Source organism: Peromyscus maniculatus, chromosome 13, assembly GCF_049852395.1.
Source record: "Peromyscus maniculatus bairdii isolate BWxNUB_F1_BW_parent chromosome 13, HU_Pman_BW_mat_3.1, whole genome shotgun sequence".
NCBI classification, from domain to species: domain Eukaryota; kingdom Metazoa; phylum Chordata; class Mammalia; order Rodentia; family Cricetidae; genus Peromyscus; species Peromyscus maniculatus.
In genome coordinates this window covers 25853220-25875482 of record NC_134864.1, presented here as the reverse complement: position 1 = coordinate 25875482, position 22263 = coordinate 25853220, and the positions used below count along the sequence as shown (strand labels likewise).

Genomic DNA, 22263 nt, shown 5'->3' with positions numbered 1-22263 from the left:
AGCTCATAGGGAGTGATACTATTAGGAACTGAGGCCTGTTGGGGTAGGTATGGCCTTGTGGGAGGAAGTGTGTCACTGTGGGGGTGGGCTTTGAGGGCTCCTATGCTCAAGCTATGCCCAGTGATACAGTTCACTTCCTGCTGTCTACAGATCAAGATGTAGAACTCTCCGCTCCTTCTCCAGCATCATGTCTGCCTGCATGCTACCCATGTCCTGCCATGATGATAATGGACTGAACCTCTGAAACTGTAAGCTGCCACCCCATTAAATGTTTTTCTTTATAAGAGTTGCCATGGTCATGGTGTCTCTTCACAGCAAGAGAAACCTAAACAAAAACAACAAGAGCCTTTCTAGTATGCTGTGGCTTCCCTCTAAGTCTAAAACAGTTTCTAAAAAGTGTTTACAGCTCCAGAAATTATGTATTAGAAGTGGAGCATAAGACAGTAGTTACCAGACATACTAAATATATGCGGCTCATTTAACATCAGTTCCTATGGTATCTAATGTATATGGTAGATGAGTACAGTTCATACGCATTTAACTTATTTGATACATATTTCCGCAATTACTTTACAGAAGCACAAGGAATCTTTATATACAGACTATCTCTAACTATGCTACCCACTAGAAATGCATCCTCAATACACTGGCCACCCCCAAATGTTGGCAGGAAGTCCGGGGCTAAGGGTAGGTGGGGGCTGGCAGACCCACATGACAGAAGACATGTGAAAAGAGCAACAACTCCCCTCCCCCAGGCACTGGAGCCAGGTTCTGAAGGAAAGCCATCCCAGAGGGACTGAGACACCCAGCCGATGACACTTCATGCAGTTGCCGTGGGTGATTAGTGTCTAGAATAGAGATGTGAACAGAACAAACCAAGGTTTGCTCAGTGAACAACCAGAAAGCAGACAATCCAGGACGCCAGGTTTTGTGGCTTCTCCTGGGGCCTGAGAATTAGTTTTCCGTAGTCCTGTGACTCAGTCAATCTTGTTTGTTAAAGAACACGAGGCTGGGGTTTCCTTGGCCAGACAACAGGGCACGGGTCATTAGTAACCACACTTCACACTCCCTGAGCAGTGAATCCATCTCAGCACAGAGGGTGAGGGTGGCCTCCTTAAAGGCAGAAGGGAAGAAGGAATTCCTGGTTGTACTTGGGCAAGTATTGCCCTCTGCCGGCCCCAAAGTTCATACTCAAGATTGACCGTGTTTGTTAAGCCCTGTTCCAACCCACGCTGCTCATGAAAGAGGTTCTTGTTTGTAGGATTTAGCTGAACTAACTATAAATTTACATATGGCACAATGTGATTTTATCATGTTTTATGATTCTACTTGTACTTTGGGTTTGCAAATTTTGAAGGTTTTAGCATTTGCATGTACATTTGCATATAGTATATATATATATTATATGTATATATACAATATATATTAGTAGTATCTTGAGGATCAAACCTAATTCTAAGCATGACAACTAATTTATGTTTTGTGTATGCCTTATACGCACAGCCTGAAAGTAAAGATGTACAATAATTTTAGTAGGCAAGTGTTTTGACTGAGTCATCACAAAAGAATGGGTGTGGGACTTCTCCTTTGTGATGGGAGGTCACAGGTCAACAAGCTTCAGAACTTGGATTTTCAGATTAAAGATGCTCAACTCATCCCACTAAAACACTGTGTGAAGTAGGTTAATGAAAAAAAAAAAAACGGGAGGTATCTGAAGACACGGATGTGAATTTAGCATCTACCGAGTCCAAGGTGAGGTGGGCAGCCACTACCCACGACACATGGCAAACACTAAGTTAGGGCAAGGGCCGTACAAGGTCAGCAATAAACTCACAGAGCAAATCCCATGAATGTCACACTCGGAGGCATGGCCATGGCATTCGCAGGGCTGACAGATTCCTCCGAAGAGTATCCCATCCACTCGGTAATAGCCGGGGAGGCAGGACTGCAAGAGAGAGACACCAGTCTGTAGTCTGTGCTCCTGAAATGTGGCCTTGCATGTGTATCAGGCAATGTGTGGCTTCACCTATTATACAATCTATCTTCTTTCCAATGCACTTGAAAAGTGAACCGCTTGATTTCCCACAAGTCGGGAAATATTTTTCCTTTCCAATGTTCAAACATTTTAATTAACACACTATTTCCATGTCCTAAAACACATCCACTTTATGTGTGCAACCCAGTGCCTTTCAGTAAACTTACTGAACTGTGCAGCCAGCCCGTTTAACACAAGTTTATTTAGTATCTATTTAATGTATTCAGTGGGTGAGTATATTTCACATACATTTAACATATTTGGTATGTAGTTCTGTAAATATATATTTATAGATGAGTGCAAAAACATTGCACTCAGACTACCTGTAGGCAGCTAGAAGCATGTCCTCAACTTGCTGGCCACCCTAATATGCTGCTAGAAGGCCCAAGGAGCTGGTCTTGGAGACCCACATGGTAAGGCTCCACATGTTTCCCTTTGAAGTGGAATCATGCACACAGGACCTTAAAGGCTATACCCTGGGTCAGCACTGGCCCTTCATGGAGACCACAGCACCAATCCTCAACTAGCACTGATGGAATCCTCTCTTCTCTGTTTTCCATTAGAGGATTTCTTTTCATTCAATCCCCCCACCCCCGCTCCCCACCCGCCACCTCCTTTGCTTACAAAGCGTTAAAGGCTGCCATCAAACACTGAATGTGTTCAAGGTCAGGCCTGGGTCACAGAGCATCATTACGAAGAGCCCAGGTGTGCCTTCTGTGGGATCGAGCCAGAGAGGCCATGTGGGCGTCCAAGGACACACACTGCTCCCACTTACAAGGGGAGTCATCCGCTTCTGCACAGTCGTGCATTTGGCTCTCAAGGCATCTCTAGCAATGTCTGCTTTACAGACAGAAAATTCAGGATGCCATTACGCAGCACCTGGTGGGTCCTTGGGATAACTCAAAGGTGGCTGTGCCCATCTCCAAGACCTTGTTACATCCGGATGCCAAGGGCTTGGCCTTTTGTAAGCCAGTTCATGAGTCTCTTCAAGAGATGTGGGAACAGAAGGCTTGGGTTTGGCCTCTTTCACAATAGGTAACTTTAAGATAGTAGTTTGTAACATATATATCGTGTGTGTGTGTGTGTGTGTGTGTGTGTGTGTGTGTGTGTGTGCAAGCATGTGCAATTTTCTTCTCCCATTATGTGGATCCCAGAGATCAAGCTCAGACCTTCAGATTGGGCAGCATGCACTTTTACAGGCTGAGCCATCTAGTCTGCCCAAATTTCAATATTTTTATTGATAACGTATAAACTCATCTTTATAGAAAGTCATTTCTTGCCGGGCAGCAGTGGTGCATGCCTTTAATCCCAGCACTCAGGAGGCAGAGGCAGATGGATCTCTGTGAGTTTGAGGACATCTTGAACTACAGAGCGAGACCTAGGACAGGCACCAAAACAACACAGAGAAACCCTGTCTCAGAAAAAAAAAAAAAAAAGAAAAGAAAAGAAAGAAAAAGAGAAAGAAAGTTCTTTCTCCATCTCTGTGGGGAATTGGCTCAAGGACCTTCAATGGATATTGAAGGATAATATGGAGAAGGTCTGTACATACTGGGTGAAGGTGCAATGTTATCACTGGGGATAATATGGAGAAGGAAGGTCTGCACACACTCAGTGAAGGTGCAGTGTTATCACTGGGGATAATATGGAGAAGGTCTGCACACACTCGGTGAAGGTACAATGTTATCATTGGGGATAATATGGAGAAGGTCTGCACACACTCGGTGAAGGTGCAGTGTTATCACTGGGGATAATATGGAGAAGGTCTGCACACACTCGGTGAAGGTGCAATGTTATCATTGGGGATAATATGGAGAAGGTCTGCACACACTCGGTGAAGGTGCTATGTTATCAATGGGGAATATACCCACTCAGAGGTTGATTCAATTCATGGATGCTGAACCTGTGCTGCCATGTAAGGTCCAGACAGCTAAAGTAAACTAGCCAGAGGACTACATGACCTCAAGATGGCTCTGGCTTATGCAAAGTTATGCTGGTCTTTCACAGGTGTGACTGCAAATATTCAGATAATCAAGTTTGATATTTCTTAGAGATGCACATTCAGTCATAAGCACTGCAAGTTTCCTGTTGACTGAGGCAAGAAAGCTGCATGGCGTCCAGGAACTTCAAGGTATGTCAGTCAACTCCTGTTGAGGAATCTAATTATTTTTTTGTTTTTAATCATGTGAGAGGGCATTGCATGGATGTGTATATGTGTGTTCTGACAGAGACCAGAGGCATCAGATCCCCCTCATTGCACCTTATAACTCAAGCTGGAGTTATACGCAGTAATGAACTACCAGATATGGGTGCTGGGAATCGAACTTAGGTCCTTTGCAAGAGTAGAATGCACTCTAAAAACAATATAATGCCCAGTAGCCCATAATTTAATAAAGTCTAAGCCACATGCAAGTTTTTAAAAGCTAAAATGCAAACATTCATCATATCAACTTCAGCATGCAAGTTTCCCCCTTTGGAAATTAAAAAGAGGAGGAGACCGGCAGAGGCCAGCAGTACCTCACAGGAGGTCCCCGTGTAGCCTTGGGGACATTCACAGTGCTCCACATCAGCAGCTACTGCCAAGTCTATAGCATTGGGGCTTGCTATGTCCAGAGAGACAGAATCCAGCCTGCAAACAGACAAGGGACATTAGATTGCTCCTATACTTGCAAGAGACCTCTCACCCTTCATGGAAGACAGGCTCCTAAAAGGTTTAGTTTAAAGGAAATGGACAAGTGGTGTCTTTGAGTGCCTGGAGAGTCTCCACCAGGCACTCTGGCAGCCACCATTATCCTGTGGGAGGGTTCCCACAGCTGTTTCTAAGAAGTGCCACTGCCCACAGGCTGCCAAGGGAAAGCTCTGATGGAAGCATGCGCGCGCGCGCGCACACACACGCGCACACACACACACACACACACACACACACACACACACACACACACACACCTCGCCGCCACCCAAGACCAGCTGCCTCATCGTGAATTCAGAGACAATCCTCCCCTGGATTTCCCCAGGTTTGCTTTAGCAGCATCCAATTTTCTACTTGGTCTCCACACACTGACCTCCTCAAGGCAACCAAATGACCAAGGATGGATTCAGTAGCTCAAATAACCGTGCAAAGCCAAGGCCATTGGCACCAGAGGACTGAAGGGAGAGAAGGAAGGAAGGGGAGAGGGAGGGAGAGAAGGGCCAGGGAGGCAAAATGGTTCAGGAGCTGGTCACTCATTAAGCACTGCTTGGAAGCATTGCCCCTGAAGGCTCCTGAACCTAAAATCGTCTGTTTCCTATCAGACACATGTGTCATTATGGACGTCTAGTGTCTGCAACATTACCTTCGTGAAAGCAGTTTCAACACACCTACTTCCTTGAACTGTATCTCTCATATGTATATTACTTTTGACATAGGTAACACTAAAGACAAGATGACCTATCTCCAAGTACCTCTGTAGCAATTTCCTTCCTTCCTTTCAGTACACACCTGTAGAGTGCCATTTTGGCAGAATTATAGTTGGCTCTGATCAGCAGGTGTGTCACATTGGCCAGGACGGTCATGAGCTGGTCACGGTCGATCTCCCTTCTGGTTTTAAAGTCCCGGAAGTTCTCAGGCACGAGCCTAACCACGTTGAAGTACTCCTCGTAGGGTTGTAGGGACAGGCCCTCAGCCTGTGTGCTCAGAGTAAGCCCATTTCCCTAGCATAGGAAACCGAGAGGAAAGGCATTTGTAATGCAACTTAGTGACCAAAAATTGAAATTCTGTATCCCGCAAACAAGTTCTTACAGCAAACATGTAATGGAGTACATGACCCAATCCAAAGTTACTAGAGAAGGGGCAGTTAACTGTATTTTTTTTATATTGTGTGTATGTGCAGTTGTGCATGTATGGCACACACACACACACACATACACACGTACGTGTTCATGTGTGTGCCACTCCACCAGACCCCAAGCTCTACATCAAATCAATGCAAATCAGTCACCTTGATGATGACATCAGCATGAGACATGAGGTCACTGTCGACTGTCTCCATCGGAATGTCGTAAGACACTGTGTACTTCAGGAACCCGCCAAATGCCGTCAGCTGGAAGAGCACAGTGAGCGTGAGGACCAGGGGACAATAGTTATAGCCTTAAGTCAGATGAAACTGTTGCTAGGATCCACCTGGATATGTCCATCCTGATGGTGATAAGGGGGGAAATTCACACTAAAGGCATATTAGATACTATTTAGTGGATATGAGCATGATGAGGAAATCCTTGACATTTGCAGAAGAAAGTTTTATATACACATATGTGTGTGTGTGTGTATGGATATGTGTGTGTGTATATATATATATATTCCTCAGGGTCCTCAAGGTAAAAGTCAAAGGTAAAATAAATAAATAAATCTTAAAAATAATTTTGAACACATTTGCTTGTGTATGTGCTGTGGCATGGGTGTGGAGGACTGAGGACAACTTGTGGAGGCCGGTTCTCTCCTTTAACCGTGCAGATCCTGGGGACTGAACTCGGGTCAGACTCAGGAGCAAGCACCTTTACCTGCTGGGCCATCTTGGCAGCCATATTTATTTCACTTACATGGACCTTTTCATGCCAAGCTTACTAGATATGTCATTTAAAGGAAGCTCTCTTAATTGTTTTTTCTTTAAATGTATACTAGAAGTGTCTGTCAATGTATTAGGGATGTCCGTCAATGTATGCTAGGGACAACTAATGTGTATTGGAGAGTTTCTTCCTAGGGACTATGTCCTAAAATTCAGACTACAACCATACAATTATGAAATCTGACTTTTATTTTTTTAAAAAAAAAGCTCTCTGGTGATAAGATCCTATAATAGAAAATATTGTACAATTATAATCTACGAGTTAGGCCATGTGTGTAAGTGCACACTTATACCTCTGGTACTCAGGAATCTGAGCCAGGAGTGGAAATTCGAGGCCAGCCAGGGATGCAAAGTAATAGTCTGTTCCCCAAACAGAAAGATCAATAGACAGACAGGCAGCAGTTCATTCTCTATATATTCATATACATATATGTCTATACAAATTAGACAAAAAATAGAAATAACATTAACTAGATGCTTACCAAACTACAAGATAAGTCTATTATGAGGGTACAGGGTCACCATAAAACAAACCAGAGTTACTTAAACAGACCCCCTGGGTATATTTACTTATCAGTCAGAATCTGGAGAGATGGGGCATAATTCAGTGGTGAGGGGGAACCAAACACTAATGAGAGGACATTAGAAATCAACTCTCTGGGCAATCAATGCTGTAGATCGTTGTCTTGCATTTTCTTTAAATTAAAATAGGCATTATTTTGGTCCTCTGTGACCTTTACATGCATATCGGTTTGTCTGGATGTAGAAACAGGGAGCAGAGCAGACACTCCCCTGGAGGAGCCTTCTCCTAGGTGTCCTGGACTGTGCCATGGGCCCCTGGGCAGTCTGCTGCTAACACTCCGTAAAAGTCTGACTTATTCAAGGACCCAGAGGAATAAAGGAGAAAGTCAGTGATGGTGAAGAGAACGAGATTCACAAGACTGAGGAACCAGAGGCAGAAGAGCAGAGGATGGGATATTGTAATATAGGGTCCATAAGGGTGGAAGGGATCTAGTGCTCAGTGCTCAGTGTGGTATGCACAGTGGCTGCAAACACGAGCAAACTTGTGGCCAGGAAGTGTGCTTTGAGTTCTTGGTGTTCCCTGAGATTTCTAGTAGGACACTGTCCCCCCCCCCCACACACACACCTTGTTTCCGAGGTAGGCCTCAGGAGCTTCCCAGTAGTACGTGGATCTCAGCCTCTGAATGACAGCCGTGTTGTTGATGCTGATTTGATGACGCCCACCCAGTGCATCCTGCTGAGACCGGATCATATTTGGGCTGATCAAGTCAGTGACCAGCCACCCTGACATATTGGTCACCTTAAAACAAAAATTTAAGGACTTTAGAATATGGCATGAAGGTCATCTTAGATGCTATCCAGTCCTGTATAAATATCTTTTCAACAAGGGGAGAGAGAGAGAATGAGTTTATGCTCAAGACAGAGCTAACAGGGCTGTCATCACTGAAACACAATGAGAGACTTCCCACTAGTCAAAGAATGCAGGCAACCCACATCAGTTACACACAACTGAAGAGCACAACCATGCAGATCACAGTTACATAGTGTAGATATTTAATAAAAACAAACAGACTACTACAAATTCAATATCCCTCATCTACAAATGTCCCCAAATCCAGAATTCTTAGAGTCACAAATGGAAACCTGACCTCACTTGAGTCATAAAACAGGTGTACCCAAAACATGATGCAAAACCTGTAGTCAGACTATGTGGATAAGCTGTACATGAGATAAGACTGAATATATATATTCAAAAATGGAAATCCAAAATGCTTCTACTCCCCAGCATCTTAGCTGAGGGGTGTTCAATCTATAAATGTCATGACTAAAGTATCTTCCTATTTCTAATTATCCTTTCTTTATTAGTCCTGCTTTAGAGCCAAATGAAAAGTGTATAAAAACCTCAGACCTTGTCCTGCCAACTTGTCACTTGCCCAGGGGTGATGAGAGACCCTCCCCCGTCCCCTCAGCGTGGAGACCACAATGGTCAGTAGTTGGCTAAGCCCAGAGCCCAGTAGCCCCTCCCTAACCTCCAGGCATCACACATTGAACTTCCAACTCCTTGCCTCAGAGCGCCCCATACCCCACACCCTGCCTATCCTTACAATTCCAGGCCATCTGTGCTCATTCTACTCCCAGCACTGGAATGCCTCCCACTCCCAGCTTCTTTGAAATGAAAAATTCCCATGACCCCAAGTGTGTCCTACAGAAGAAATGGAAACAAGGGGTATTCTACAGCACCATTCCAGCCAATTATTTCGACTAGAAAATGTATATGAAAATAAACCCACGAATTAGAACGAAAACATGGCATCAATGCTTCTAGGAGTGGGCCGCCTTGGATCGGTGCCTTGGCTTCTCCGAATGGAAGAGAATGGCTTAGGGAAAGCTGGCTTTCTAATATGGCCACAGATGGCCTCCATGACCCAATTATTAACCAACTCGCGGTGTCTCCCACCTGACTAACGGACCACGTGAGGCTGTCACAGACATCAGAGACGCCAAAGCAGAAGCACTCAGAGCAGCCCTGGGGGTTTCTTTCCTGCAGGTTATAGAATCCCGGCTTGCAGCGATCACAATTCTCTCCTTCAACATTTTTCTGTAAGTTATATTAAAAGAAAAAAAAAAAGGATTAGCTGGTGAGGCCAATGTATCCAGAGAGACAGAAGAAAATGACATCAATAAGGAGAGGGCCACAATACAAAAACAGGTAATAAATAGTCAGTTAAATTAATAGTCACAGTACATGGGAAACCTCAGACAGTTGATATTTATGAATGGGGAACCCACAACAACTGGTCTGATTCTGTGACCAAGAACGAGTGTCAGATGTTAGCGCTTGATCACCACATAATTTTGTTTTGTTTTAAATCTTTCATTAAATCAATGCTATTTGCTTATTTATTTATATTTGCATTTTGTTTGGTTTTAGTTTTTTGTTTGTTGTTGTTTTTTAGACAGGGTCTACTGTGTAGCTCTGGATGGCTGGCCTCCACTTCTCAAGCCCCTCTAGGCACTGGGAACACAGGCATACACAACCATGCCTTGCTTGTACAAATATTTTAAGATTTAAAGAGGGCTATATGGTTATTTGTTTTACTTATAAATACCCCAGGCTTATTTTCACAGACTGAAGACTCTGCGTTCTTGGGAATAAGACATAAGGTACAAACAGGAAATCTCAAGAATTCCAGGGAAATGGTTATTAATATCCTATGGCCAAATAAGACCCTCCTCGGGCACCCCATGTACGCATTCCTATGATTACACAATTCTCACTCAGGAGAAATTCAAGATAACCGATCTCCATTTCATTAGCGTTCTGGGGAATCCAGTATTTACCTGGTTCTCCTCCAAACACAGAGCTGGAAGACAATGCTACAGAACTAAGCCAATGCCAAGGAAATGGCATGCAGCATTGGGTTTCATCTAAGAAGTCACAGAGGTGCCACAAAAGAGGATGCCAGGTGCCCGTCTAAATCCAAGGGCACCAGCTTGCTGTGACACGCCGCTTCTACTTAAACCTCTCTGTTCTGCGCAAGACCTGATCATCTGAGCCAGGGGAATGGAGAACCCCAGAAGACACCCCAAGCTTCTCTGACTTCCACACTCACCTTACAAAGACACGGCTCCGAGCACGGGTCATCATTCACGCTGCCCACGGTACTGCAGTCACAGGGGATGCAGTTCGGGAAACCCCGGTAGCCAAACTGGCAGCGATCACATTTGTCCCCAGCGAAACCTTCCTTACACGGACATTGACCTGGCCACTTCCCTGGGGGAGAAAACAGCAGCACTGACTCAACATGAAGTTCCGGGGCTTAAAGCAGGGGCTGGCCAGTGCAAACTGTAACCTCCCTCCTTGAGCAGAATCTCGGGTAAAGCTAACTAAACAAGGCACTCTCCGAGCTCTCACGCAGCCATGGACGACACATATGCAATGTCCCCAGCTCTCTCCGTTCAAATGAAACACCATGCAGATGGGCCAAAAGGCCACAGTTTGCTACAGTGCTGGTGTAAAGAGAGACATGGAGATTGAAACCCACAGGTAGAGCTACCATGGGATACTGCAACCCACTCCTGATCCCAGAGTAAAATAAAACACACACCCACGAAAGGAACTATGCGAATGCTCACAGCCCTGTTAGTCATAACAGCCAGAAGGTACAAATCAACCCAAGGTTTACCCACTAATGATGGGTGAGTGGGCATATCACAGCTGCAGTCAATGTTTTAGATTCGCTCAGTAAATAGAAATATTAAGTTTTATACAGCCATTCATCAATTAATACTTAAATATATAAATTGTGATGTAGCCAAACAAATATTACTCATAATAGAAAGAACTGTAATAGTGACGCCCACACAACATGACCCTCCTGGAGCCAGAGGAAGAGAATGAGGTGGCCCCCCAAAGCCCCACATATCAGATGGCTCAATTTGCATGCATATGGGAGATAATAAATACTTGGTGAACAAAAGAATCAACACAGGGTCATCTCCTCAAACATCCCGGAAATAATTCCACCCAACACTGACAGTCCACATGTACACCCTGGATCCACTGCACATATAAAAACAGACCAAGTTCTTACCATGGGCTAAGTCAGAATGGAGGTCGTCCTTGATACAGACAGAACTCAGGGACCCTACAGGGTCACAGTCACAGGGACGGCAAGGCTGGTCGTCATAAGGCGATACCTGAAAGGCAGAAGGTGTCCTGGATGACCTCACCAGGAATAATGGCATGGTTTGAAATAATAATCACAATGTCAAGGTATCAGCTTCCTGTTGCAGGTGAGACTATTGCAGAGATTTTGTGTAAGGGAGGATGTAGGTGTCAGGAAGATAAAACGTCCCCAAGTAAGAGGCTCTAAACACCTTTTTGATGGGGACAGCAGTTAGTGTCACTAGCAAGGTGTCATCTTTTCTTGTTTCCACAGTTCCCCTTCCCTCTCTGCCATCTATAACTGCCAGAGTTGAGCATTGCCAATGAACCTACCAGTCAATGGAGGGTTGAGTGAGTGCATCTTATGCACAAGGTGTGGCTCCTTTAGTTATTAACCGAGTCTGTACATTTATAGCTAGAATTATCTTCAATCATATAGCTCGAAGGACCCTGATTCAAGTTAAATAATAATGCATGCATATTCCCACTTTGAGCAGGACAGCAAGCCACGGTAGGAGATAAAAATCTGAAAGAACACTCTTACGGTGAAGTATAAAGAAAGGAAAAGATCCTTCAGAATAGCGGTCAAGACTTAATGAGGTGTGTTTTCCACCCTGAGGGCAGTGGAGCTGGGCTGCAGGAAGATGCACACTTACTTTGTGCGGTCTGTAATACCGATCGATGCAGGTCTCACAGTTGACCCCCGTGGTGTTCTGCAGGCAGTTGATGCAAACCCCTCCCCCACGGTACTGCCCAGCAGTGTTCAGACTCCTCTTCTCCTTTGCAACATTCTCGTCATAGTAACAGTCTTTGGCTTTATTGTGACAATTGCATTCTAGGAGAATATTTTAATATCGCAGTTAACACGCATAATGTGTCCTACCTAAAGAAAGCCTTTATTCCATGAAGTAAGTGTCTGTGCTTTACTACTCTAGCAGAAATAATGCCAGAAGATACAGGCAAAGGCTGGAGAGGTGGCTCAGTGGTTAAGAACACTCGCTGTTCTTCCAGAGGTTCAGGGTTCAGTTTCCAGCACCCATATGGTGGCTCACAACCATCCTTAACATCAGTCTCAGGGGATCCTGTGCCCTCTTCCAGCCTCCTTGGACACTAGGCATAGACTACATGCAAGCAAAACACCCATATGCATTAAATAAATAAATGCTTTTTGAAAAGATAAAGGCAATATTCTAGAGGGAAAAAATGGGACTTGCTATCAAAATAATGAAATGTACTGGGTGTGCACACTTGTAATCTCGGTTTAGAGGCTGAAGAGGAACAGGGTCTGACATTAGCCTGAACTAGAGAAGCAGACCCTGTTTCCCCCTCAAAAAAGTGATATGGTAGGCTTGGAGTGTGGGTCTGCTTGTTTGGTAAATGTAGAGCCCAGGTTCAAAATTAAAAAACAATTCTGGGGGCTGGAGAGGTGGCTCAGGTGTTAAGAGCACCGGCTGCTCTTCTAGGGGACCCAGGTTCAATTCCCAATGCCCACACAGCAGATCACAACTATTTACAACCTCAGTTCTGGGGGATCTGATGCCCTCTTCTGGATGCTAGGTACACAAGGGATGCACAGACATACAAGCAGGCAAAATACACATAGACATATGGAAAAAGCTAAATAAAAAAATACATAATGGCTAAAAGAGAGCAATTCTGTTGAATGGTATGCATTATTATGTCATTTTCCATGTAAGAAACATTGAAAATAGGAATGTATTCATATAGAACATTCTTAGGGGAAAAAAAAAAAAAAAACATGCCAAGAAGTAAAAAGTGGGAAGGAGGGAGATAAAGTAAAATATTGTTTGTTTTTTAATTTAACCTTTATTTACTATTTGTATGTGTGTGTTTTAGAGGATTTGGGGGGCGGCCTGTGCAGGCCATGGCTGCATGCAGAGATCAAAACACAGCAAAAAGGGAGTTGGTTCCTGCCGTCTGCCACATGGGGCCCAGTGCTCAAACTCAGGTCACTGGGTTTGGTGGCAAGTGCCTTTACCTGTGGAGCTAGCTAACTCACTGGCCCAGGTGACTACGGCTGGAGATGTAACTCATGGGAGGGCATTTCCTAGCATGGTGAACTCATATAGGTTCAATTTCCAGTGCCATAACTAAGTAATTAATTTCAACTTCAAACTTGCAGCCCATAAACAAACACATGGGCAAAGTAACTTAAGTAGAAACGTGAATCCATAAGGATACACCCGTAGCCCTTAAATGTCACCAAGGTGATACGCAGCTTTGGGCAGTATTTGAAATTCTAAAAATATCAAGTTATCTAATCATCATAATAATCAAGATGCGATAGGATGTGGTGGCGCACACCTTTAATCCCAGCACTCACTCGGGAGGCAGAGCCAGGTGGATCTCTGTGAGTTCGAGGCCAGCCTGGGCTACCAAGTGAGTTCCAGGAAAGGCACAAAGCTACACAAAGAAACCCTGTCTAGAAAAAATAATAATAATAATAATCAAGATGCTATAAGCTTAAGCATGCAAAGCAGGAGTCTTGCCTCTCTACGCTGTGAGTCTACTCACCCTCACATTCGTTCCCCGATGAAATGGTTCCAGGTCTCCAGGGCTGCTGATGGTAGCCAGGACAGCATCTGTCACAGCTCTCACCACATGTATTATGTTCACACTGACATTGCAGTTGCTGAGCAAAACAAGGACACAAAATGAAAGCTAAAAACTTGTATTTTTTCTTAATTTTATTTAAGGGAAAAAAAAGTGATCACATGAAGACAGTATGTGGTCGCTCTTTACAGGGAGGCATCTGGGACTGTATCAAACAAGTAGGCATTTAACTTCTGGAGAAGATACACACATAACCTGACTACAAACACAACTAAGGTATGGGTTAATGGGCAAGAATGTTTTTTAAAAGGATGCGTTGGGAGTCCGTGTCAACAGTCTGACTAGATAGTTATTAAGAGATTTTATCATCATTTGCTTGATGATTTTCTGATGTTTACCAATATATTTTTCAGCATCAAAAACAGAATAATTATTATTCTATACTGAGGTTTCAGTAACTATAAAACACTAGAACTAACCTTTGTTTCTTCATCCCACGGGCAGCTGCTAGCGTGGCCATAGCAAATGCACATCCCTCCAACGGAAATGTCTTTGATCGAATAGTAATACTGAGAAAAAGGGGCGTTACAAACAGAAGTGAGAACCCCTTTTACTTTGGCGCAAGGAAAACGATGGCACCCCACAAACACCAGCTGGGCTCAGGAGTGACTTATGGAACTCTAAATTAAGTACATGTGCATTTGAAAATGTTACTTCACACACAAAGAACCTTGGTGCTTAGTTCAAGCCAAGAATGCTCAAGTCCGCTCATCAACAGAACCTAGGAGGGTCTAAAAGAATTTTCCAACATAGTTTGGCCTTTAGCCAAAACAGTCCTCTTCACAACTCACGCTGCTCAATTTCCTAGGACTACTGAGGTGAGCACAAGGTGCACAGGAAGGCAGATACATCATCATCAAGATGGAGAGTCTCAGAGGCACTCGAGCTGTGTCTTTCCTTTGACGTCACTTTGCGTCGTTGCCTCATACTTTTGTGTCTTCCTGTTAACACATTTTCTATCTTTATTTTCCAATGCTCGCTGCCATTATATAGAAACGTGCTTTACTTTTATTGGTTGATTTGGCATGACTACCTTGCTAACCTCAGTGGCTATTCTAGTACTTGTTTGGTATGACATCTGCGTGCATGATCATGCTAGCATCGAATGATGCACATTCACTCCTGCACACACATACCACATATGCTCTGTTTTCTTCTTGCATCTCTGAGTAACAGCTTTACTAACAAACGATAAAATATCATCAAGGGGACTTAAGGCAGAGCCACCTAAGTGCAGACAGTACCACTAAGTCTATGGGTTGGATGACTCAATATTGTTTAAATGTCTTCCAAAATTCTTCCCATACTGATCCAAAGAATGGAATCTTAATGAAAATCTTAGCCAGCATTTTTTATCTCTGGGTAGAAATAAATTGTTGTTGGTTTGTTTTATTAATTTATTTTACTCTCTACTCTTTGGGGCCCACGACCCAGCTCCCAAATAATCACATCGAGAGAGATTTATTCTTTCTTATGAATGCCTGGCCTTAGTTTGGCTTGTTTCTAGCCAGCTTTTCTTAACTTAAATTATCCCGTCTACCTTTTGCCTCTGGGTTTTTACCTTTCTCTATTCTATATGCCTTTCTTTATGTCTTACTCTGTAGTGAGTGGCTGGCACCTGGCATTCTCTCTCCCCCTTTTCTTCCTCCTCCCTCTCTTTTTCTCCTTCTATTTATCCTCTCTGCCTGCCAGCCCCACCTATCCCTTCCCCTGCCTAGCTATTTATTGGCTGTTCAGCTCTTTATTAGACCATCAGGTGTTTTAGACAGGCAAAGTAACACAACTTCACAGAGTTAAACAAGTGCAACATAAAAGAATGCAACACATCTTTGCATCATTTAACAAATGTTCCACAGCATAAATGGATGTAACACATCTTAAACTAATATTCCACAATAACTAACTGATTCTAATATTTTTAAAGCTAATATAGGGGGTGCTAAATAGTTACATTTAAGAGTACTTCCTGCTCTCCCAGAGGACCAGACTTCAGCTCTTAGTGTCCATGCTGGGCAATCCACAGCTGCCTATAACTCCAGCTCTAGTGGATACAATACCTGTTCTTGGCCTCTGAGGGCACACGTACACAAAGAATATGTTTACACAGAAACACAAAAAGTACATACAAAAAATAAAGATTTAAAATTGAATTCAAGGAATCTACAACAGCCTAAGCAATCTGGACTCTGTAGCACCTGACCATGAGATTTAGATAACGCTGTAGTAACTAAATTCTTGTTATTGGCATGATGATAGACCACTGGATCGATGGGTTGACAGACTCGGAATAATAAAGTCAGATGGTACCCAGCTAGAACATACAAAAGTCAATTATGTCTGGAGTGGTGACATTTCCTGGAGGAACCTTGAGTCCAAATTCACACCGAACACAAAAGTTCATTTGCGGTGGATTATCAATGCTAAAGCCAGAACTATAAAGCTGCTAGAAGAAAGGATAAAATAACATCTTTGGAACCCCAGCAAAAGCAAGTTTTTTTTGAAAGAATACAGAAAGTATTAAAAATAAAACAGAACCAAAAATATGTTAAGATGGATTTCACCAAAAATGAAATCTCTGTTCATCAAAAGTTATAGTTTCAAAAGTTAACAGAAAAATTCAATGAGATGATATGCATAATATGGTCTGAACAAAAAATACATGAAAATGGACCAAAAAAAAAAAAAAAACCCCAAAAAAGTCAGCTTAACAGGCTCACCCTGGTCATCAGAGAAATACAAATAAACACTACCAGGAGGAGCCACAGAGTGCTATCCCAACGTTTCAACAGCCCCCAGGGCCTGATTGACAACTCTGGATATTTGTTGTGTGATTGGCCCAGGGCTCGCCAATGTTGCTGGTCTGACTAAAATGTGGCATGGGCTTTTAAACAAGTTCAGCTGAGTTACACATATAACTGTCCCACAACCTAGTAATTTACTCCAAAGAGGTGCGAGAGACATAAAAATGTTTGTTGACACGCCTTTTATACTCAACTGTACATTTAAAATCTATATGTTTTCTTGAATATTTCTCAACTTTTATCACTTCAAATTAAAAAAAAAATAAAATGCCAGAGTTGCTAAAGCTTGGATGTGGAACCAGACTAGGATCTTTAGGACAAAGGCCATTACATTCTCTAGGTGACCACACTATGGGGACAGGTAGGAGGGAGCAGGAAGGCCTGAGGAATGGCTGCTGGGGCCATCACCTACAAGGCTTTGCAACAAAGGACAGGTGGCAGTCATTAGTAAAACAAGGATGGTTGGGAAGGCAAAAAGCCAACCAAAAGGAAACAAAGAAAAAAATATGCCCTGAAACAAGCCCTTCCCAGTGGTGAGGGACACACCCCATACTCACACGTCTGGTGACAATAGGGTCAAGGTCTCTGAGGTCCCGATGGCTGAGGGTCATGAGATCCGCATTGAGTGTTCTGATGCGCTGCAGACGGAGCCGTATGTACCGTGCTGAGGTGAATTCCAGCAACTTGGGCGAGGGGTCGTCAGCGCTTGGTCTGCCATTGATGAGTGATGTGTGAATCTGGACACAGCCAAAAGCACATGTCAGTTCTGCCCAATATCATACACGAGGCATGCTGGTTAACTGCATCAGAGTCTTTACAAAGGTAAATCTAAAAGCTAGTTTCTATATAGGAAAACAAAACAAACAAACAAACACAAAACACCCCATCTAACATACGTTAGGTACTCATAAGCAGTGACCCTCATTTTGTCTCAGTTTGTGGGTTACCCACTCTACTACCTCAGAGATGTCTGTCACTCTTTCAGCCATGCCCTTCCCCCTGCATCGTGAGGGTCTTTGAAGACCTACCATTATGCTACAGCAAATGCCCAATGCCATGAACAGGCTAGAGAGGGTAAGGGAAATGTGCCTCAAACCGTAAGGATGCTGCTGTCTTAGTCAACTCTACAGCGTCATGCCCTGCTCCCGCCAGAGAGCACGTGGGAGTTTTATAGTGTTCGCTCATCAAGCAAGGTGCTAGTGAAGAACGGACGGGTTCTATTTCACTCTGAGTTGATGGAAGCGTAGACTGAGCACCTAAGTCACGGGCAGCCCCATCCTCCAAACCCCTGAACAGGAGGGAGAACGAGGAACTCTACCTTTCAGAAGTACCTCTGCCCTCTTCTTTTCATCTACTGTATTGAAGACAAAGTCTGGCTATGTATCCCTCCAACTCATGATCCTCCTGCCTCAGCCTCTGGAGAGCTAGAATTACACTTCTATGCCACCTCGCCTGGCTTCTCTTTAATACAACACATATTCTTGCCCTGATCTTAAGGAAAGAGTCTGTCGGGGGTAGGGAACTATTGGGGCTATTCAAACACAGCAGAATGAAAACTGAGGGAATTGCATGCTGGGAAGAAATCAACCAGATAAAACAGGCACTGTCAAGGCTACTTTAAACAGGGAGGTAGCCACATGCACACCTTTAGATTAAGGGTGATTGATTTTGAATGTCTGACATAGGCTTCCATGAGGGATAACACAGTACCATTTGAGGCCGGGGCCTCTGATGACAAGAAGCCATTTCTGCAATGGACACAGTACCTCTCCATGCTCAAGTGGCACCAGTTTAGAATAATAGGAGGTGCAGATCACTTCGTTGTCGGCCCTGTAAGTGGGAGGTCCCCGTCTTGGAGTGATTTTGTAGCGTGTCAAACACTCGGTATCACTGACTGCATAGTACTGCCAGGGTTTGAATTTGATACCATCCACGGATCGCTCCAAAATCCAGTTTCCAGGTCGAGGGGCATTGGCAGCTTTGATGATGATATATGCAACTTGAAAGACCTGAAACAAAGACACTAGAAAATCTTAATCTGGAATTAATAAGTCAAACACGAGACAACAAACTCTACAGGAACTTGCTCGTGTGTGAACCCAAAATGGCCCAACTCACAGACACAGTGTAGAGCTCTGGAGTTTCCAGGGGCTGGAAGAAGGACAAGGGACAGATGCTAGGTACAGATTTTAGTTGTGCAGGACAGACAAGATGTGCAGGTTCAAAGTATAACAGTGTTACTATGGTAACAATCCCGGACTCTGTTGGAATTTACTAAACAGAGAGACCTGCGCGCTTTCTCTCTCTCTCTCTCTCTCTCTCTCTCTCTCTCTCTCTCTCTCTCTCTCTCTCTCTCTCACACACACACACACACACACACACACACACACAACACACACACACACACACACACTGAGATGATAATGCTGGAGTTGCCGATATATTGTGGTTATTTCATGGTATGCATGTGCAACAAATAATTATGCTGTACACATGAAATGTATAAAATATTAAACAGAATCAGCACTTGCAAATGCTCAAAGGCCAGAGTGTTCCTGGAGAGCATCATCACACGATTGCTTCTTTCTATGCTTTTGAGTACAACTGTTCACACCTGGCAAGGAGAAGCATGTACTCTCGGTGGTATTGTTTTCAAAATAAACAACAACAAAAACAACACACATGCTCAATTCTTCTCACTCTCGGTGTTAGTACTAATACGGGATTGCTCCACTGTTTCTGGGTCTTCCTGTTTGGATCTGACAACGGCAGTGTTACTTTACATTATTGATAACGTTAAATATGTTTCTTGTAGTGATTTGGAGAGAACACTGAATGTGAGAAACATAGCTCATCACAGTCTACTAGAATGGCTAAAATCCAAAGCACAGACAGTACCAAATGCTGGCCAAGATGTGGAGCGACAGGAAGACATGAGACGCCAGTGCCACAGTTTCATATGAAATTATAAGTACCCTCTGTGTGAACCAATAACCGTGCTTGTTGATAATTACCCAAACGAAAACTTGAAAAGACAACTCCAACTCAGCCAGGCGGTGGTGGCACACGCCTTTAATCCCAGTACTCGGGAGGCAGAGGCAGGTGGGTCTCTGTGAGTTCGAGGCCAGCCTGGTCTACAAAGTGAGTTCCAGGAAAGGCGCAAAGCTACACAAAGAAACCCTGTCTCGAAAAATCAAAAAAAAAACAAAACAAAACAAACCAAAACAAAACAAAACAACCCCCCCCAAAAAAACAAAACAAAAACAAAAAAAATAACTGTCCAAACTCAGACGCAATAAAAAGTGTTTCTATAAGTAAATGGTGTACCCAAATGGCATGCCAATCAGTGGAGAGACACATAAATTATACAGTGGCAAAAAAGACAGGAAGGGGAGTTATAGGCACACCGCTAACTGAAAGAAGTCACTCTGAAGAGGCAGCCTGCTGCAGGGTTTTCGCTGTAGGCTATTCTGGAAAAGGTAAGACTATGGAGGCAGTGAAGAGACCAGAGATCGTCTGGGACCCAGGGAAGGAAGAGATATGAAATGACCCTCTGTGGTCCATCACTGTGGACACATGCCATTATACTTTGGTCAAAACATGCAGAACACGCACAACTTAGTAAACTACAGGCTCCCTTGATAAAAACATCAGTGGATGTGGTGGATGAACATAGGACCATTGGGTGTGCAAACGCCCCACACTAATTCAGGATGATAACTGAAGAACTCCAGGTGAAAGAGTGAGGAATTATGAACTGTGCACTCTCTATTCACCCTGCTATGACCCTAAAACTGTGCGAGCTACTAGTTAGAAAACAATGCCATCAACCAGGGAAGATGCGCACGGGAGGAAGGCTGATGTGGGATGCAGGAAGTGGCCAGATGAAAGTCAGATTTGAACAGGCTTTTTTTTTTTTCTTTTTTTCTTTATCTCTAGCTCCAGATGCAGCACAAATGAGGCACCATCTCTCCACGGCCCAGCACCACTCCAGGCATTTCCAGCCACAACTCACTCACTCGTCTGAGATGGGGTTTTGCTTTCCGACAACTCCTGTTTTCATGTTGATTCAAAAATCTGTCAAATCCTATGCTAGGGTTAGTGAGAGGATGCCAGATTGTATGGTCATGTGACCCTTCATCAACTATTCAACCCCCCCTCTCAAACATCACTTCTAGTATCCAAAATCTTTTTGTATGTGTGTCTGTGTGTGTGTGTAGTGTGTGTGTTTAGTGTATGTGTGTGTGTCTGTGTGCATGTACACATGCACACCTGTAGACCCAAGAAGTTGTTTCCATCAGGCACTTTGTGGAAACACTGAAAAGTAACTGATAAATCAACATCTGTGGATTTGGGTTTTGTGGAGGGGCTTTGGAGCATTGCTGTCAGTATAGTGGGGGATGTTTGCATACATAACACATATATGTAAATGTGTACAGAAAAGCTTTTGCATGTTTGCAGGTATGCATACATACGTTTGTGTATGAATATATGAACACAGGGCATAAAGTTACTGTCTCTGAAGTTCCTGGTTTCTGTTTGTTTTAGCTTTTCCCCACCTAGTACTCCCTAATTTCAGAACACACGAGCGCCTTAGAATTAACCCATCACATACCAATTACGTGCCTACAATCCTCTCTCCTTAGTACAAACAACTGTCCACCTACACAAAGTGTTCCCCTGCCGAGGTGAGCCTGTGAATGCCATAGGTGCCTGACACTTGGGCTCTCTGGGTTCACGAGTTGTGTCCCTCCATAAGGCAATCACAGCATCTCAAAATGGGTTTTGAGACACAAAGACAGAGGAGCACATTCCCATTGGCTCACCGCTGTGTGGCTGTTTTTCCACCACAGGAATAGAACCAATGAGCATGTGGGCCAATGACCACTTCCCATAAGCATGTGCAAAACAAACCTTTGTAAACGTAGGTACCAGGCAATGGTGATCAGGTAGCTCACTGCATAGCAACAGAGGCATCAGAATGAAATGTATTTGCACACACTTTCCCACTTGAAAATGAGAAGAGCCAACAAGCCTGTTAGAAGGGTTAGCCTAGCATCTCCTATAATCCTGCATGAACATACCAGGATTGGTTCTGTGCCTGCTTTACATATTTAGAAACCATTGTTGCAAGTTTCTACAAGAATCCAGGCATTCTCCTTCCAAGGTCCTCAGCTAGGACTCATATGGCCTCAGGGAGCAAGCATTTACTCCTAAATGGCACCCCCAGCACGGAGATCTCTTTTTATAGTAATAACAGCAGCAACAAGGGGGACCCTACGTCTACCTCTAAACCAGCTTCATATCTCCAGATGTATGCAGAACAGCTGTTGCTCCAGGACATCGGCAGTTTCTATCATGACAGCTTAGGATGGGCACAGGGGAGGGGAAGGGGTGGGGGCGGGTGGGGGAAGGGTGGAGTGCATGCAAAGGCAACTAATAAATATTCATTTGAGTATCGAAGTTAATTACAGTGGCAATACTACCAGTTATTAGAAAGAGCTC

The 22263-nt window shown here is 43.8% G+C and overlaps 1 protein-coding gene across 1 annotated transcript in view; it reads right to left on the bottom strand.

Annotated features, from left to right (window-relative positions):
- Lama1 (laminin subunit alpha 1) overlaps window positions 1-22263 on the bottom strand; it is a 131642-nt gene that overhangs the window by 66055 nt on the left and 43324 nt on the right. The window contains exons 4-16 of the mRNA XM_076549823.1: window positions 18525-18767; window positions 17316-17495; window positions 14377-14466; window positions 13859-13976; window positions 11980-12158; window positions 11250-11355; window positions 10269-10429; window positions 9113-9253; window positions 7781-7954; window positions 6010-6111; window positions 5511-5722; window positions 4550-4661; window positions 1835-1945 (exon numbers count right to left, since the gene is read on the bottom strand). Of these exons, the coding sequence (XP_076405938.1) occupies window positions 1835-1945; window positions 4550-4661; window positions 5511-5722; window positions 6010-6111; window positions 7781-7954; window positions 9113-9253; window positions 10269-10429; window positions 11250-11355; window positions 11980-12158; window positions 13859-13976; window positions 14377-14466; window positions 17316-17495; window positions 18525-18767 (1929 nt within the window). The remainder of the gene's footprint in view (window positions 1-1834; window positions 1946-4549; window positions 4662-5510; window positions 5723-6009; window positions 6112-7780; window positions 7955-9112; window positions 9254-10268; window positions 10430-11249; window positions 11356-11979; window positions 12159-13858; window positions 13977-14376; window positions 14467-17315; window positions 17496-18524; window positions 18768-22263) is intronic.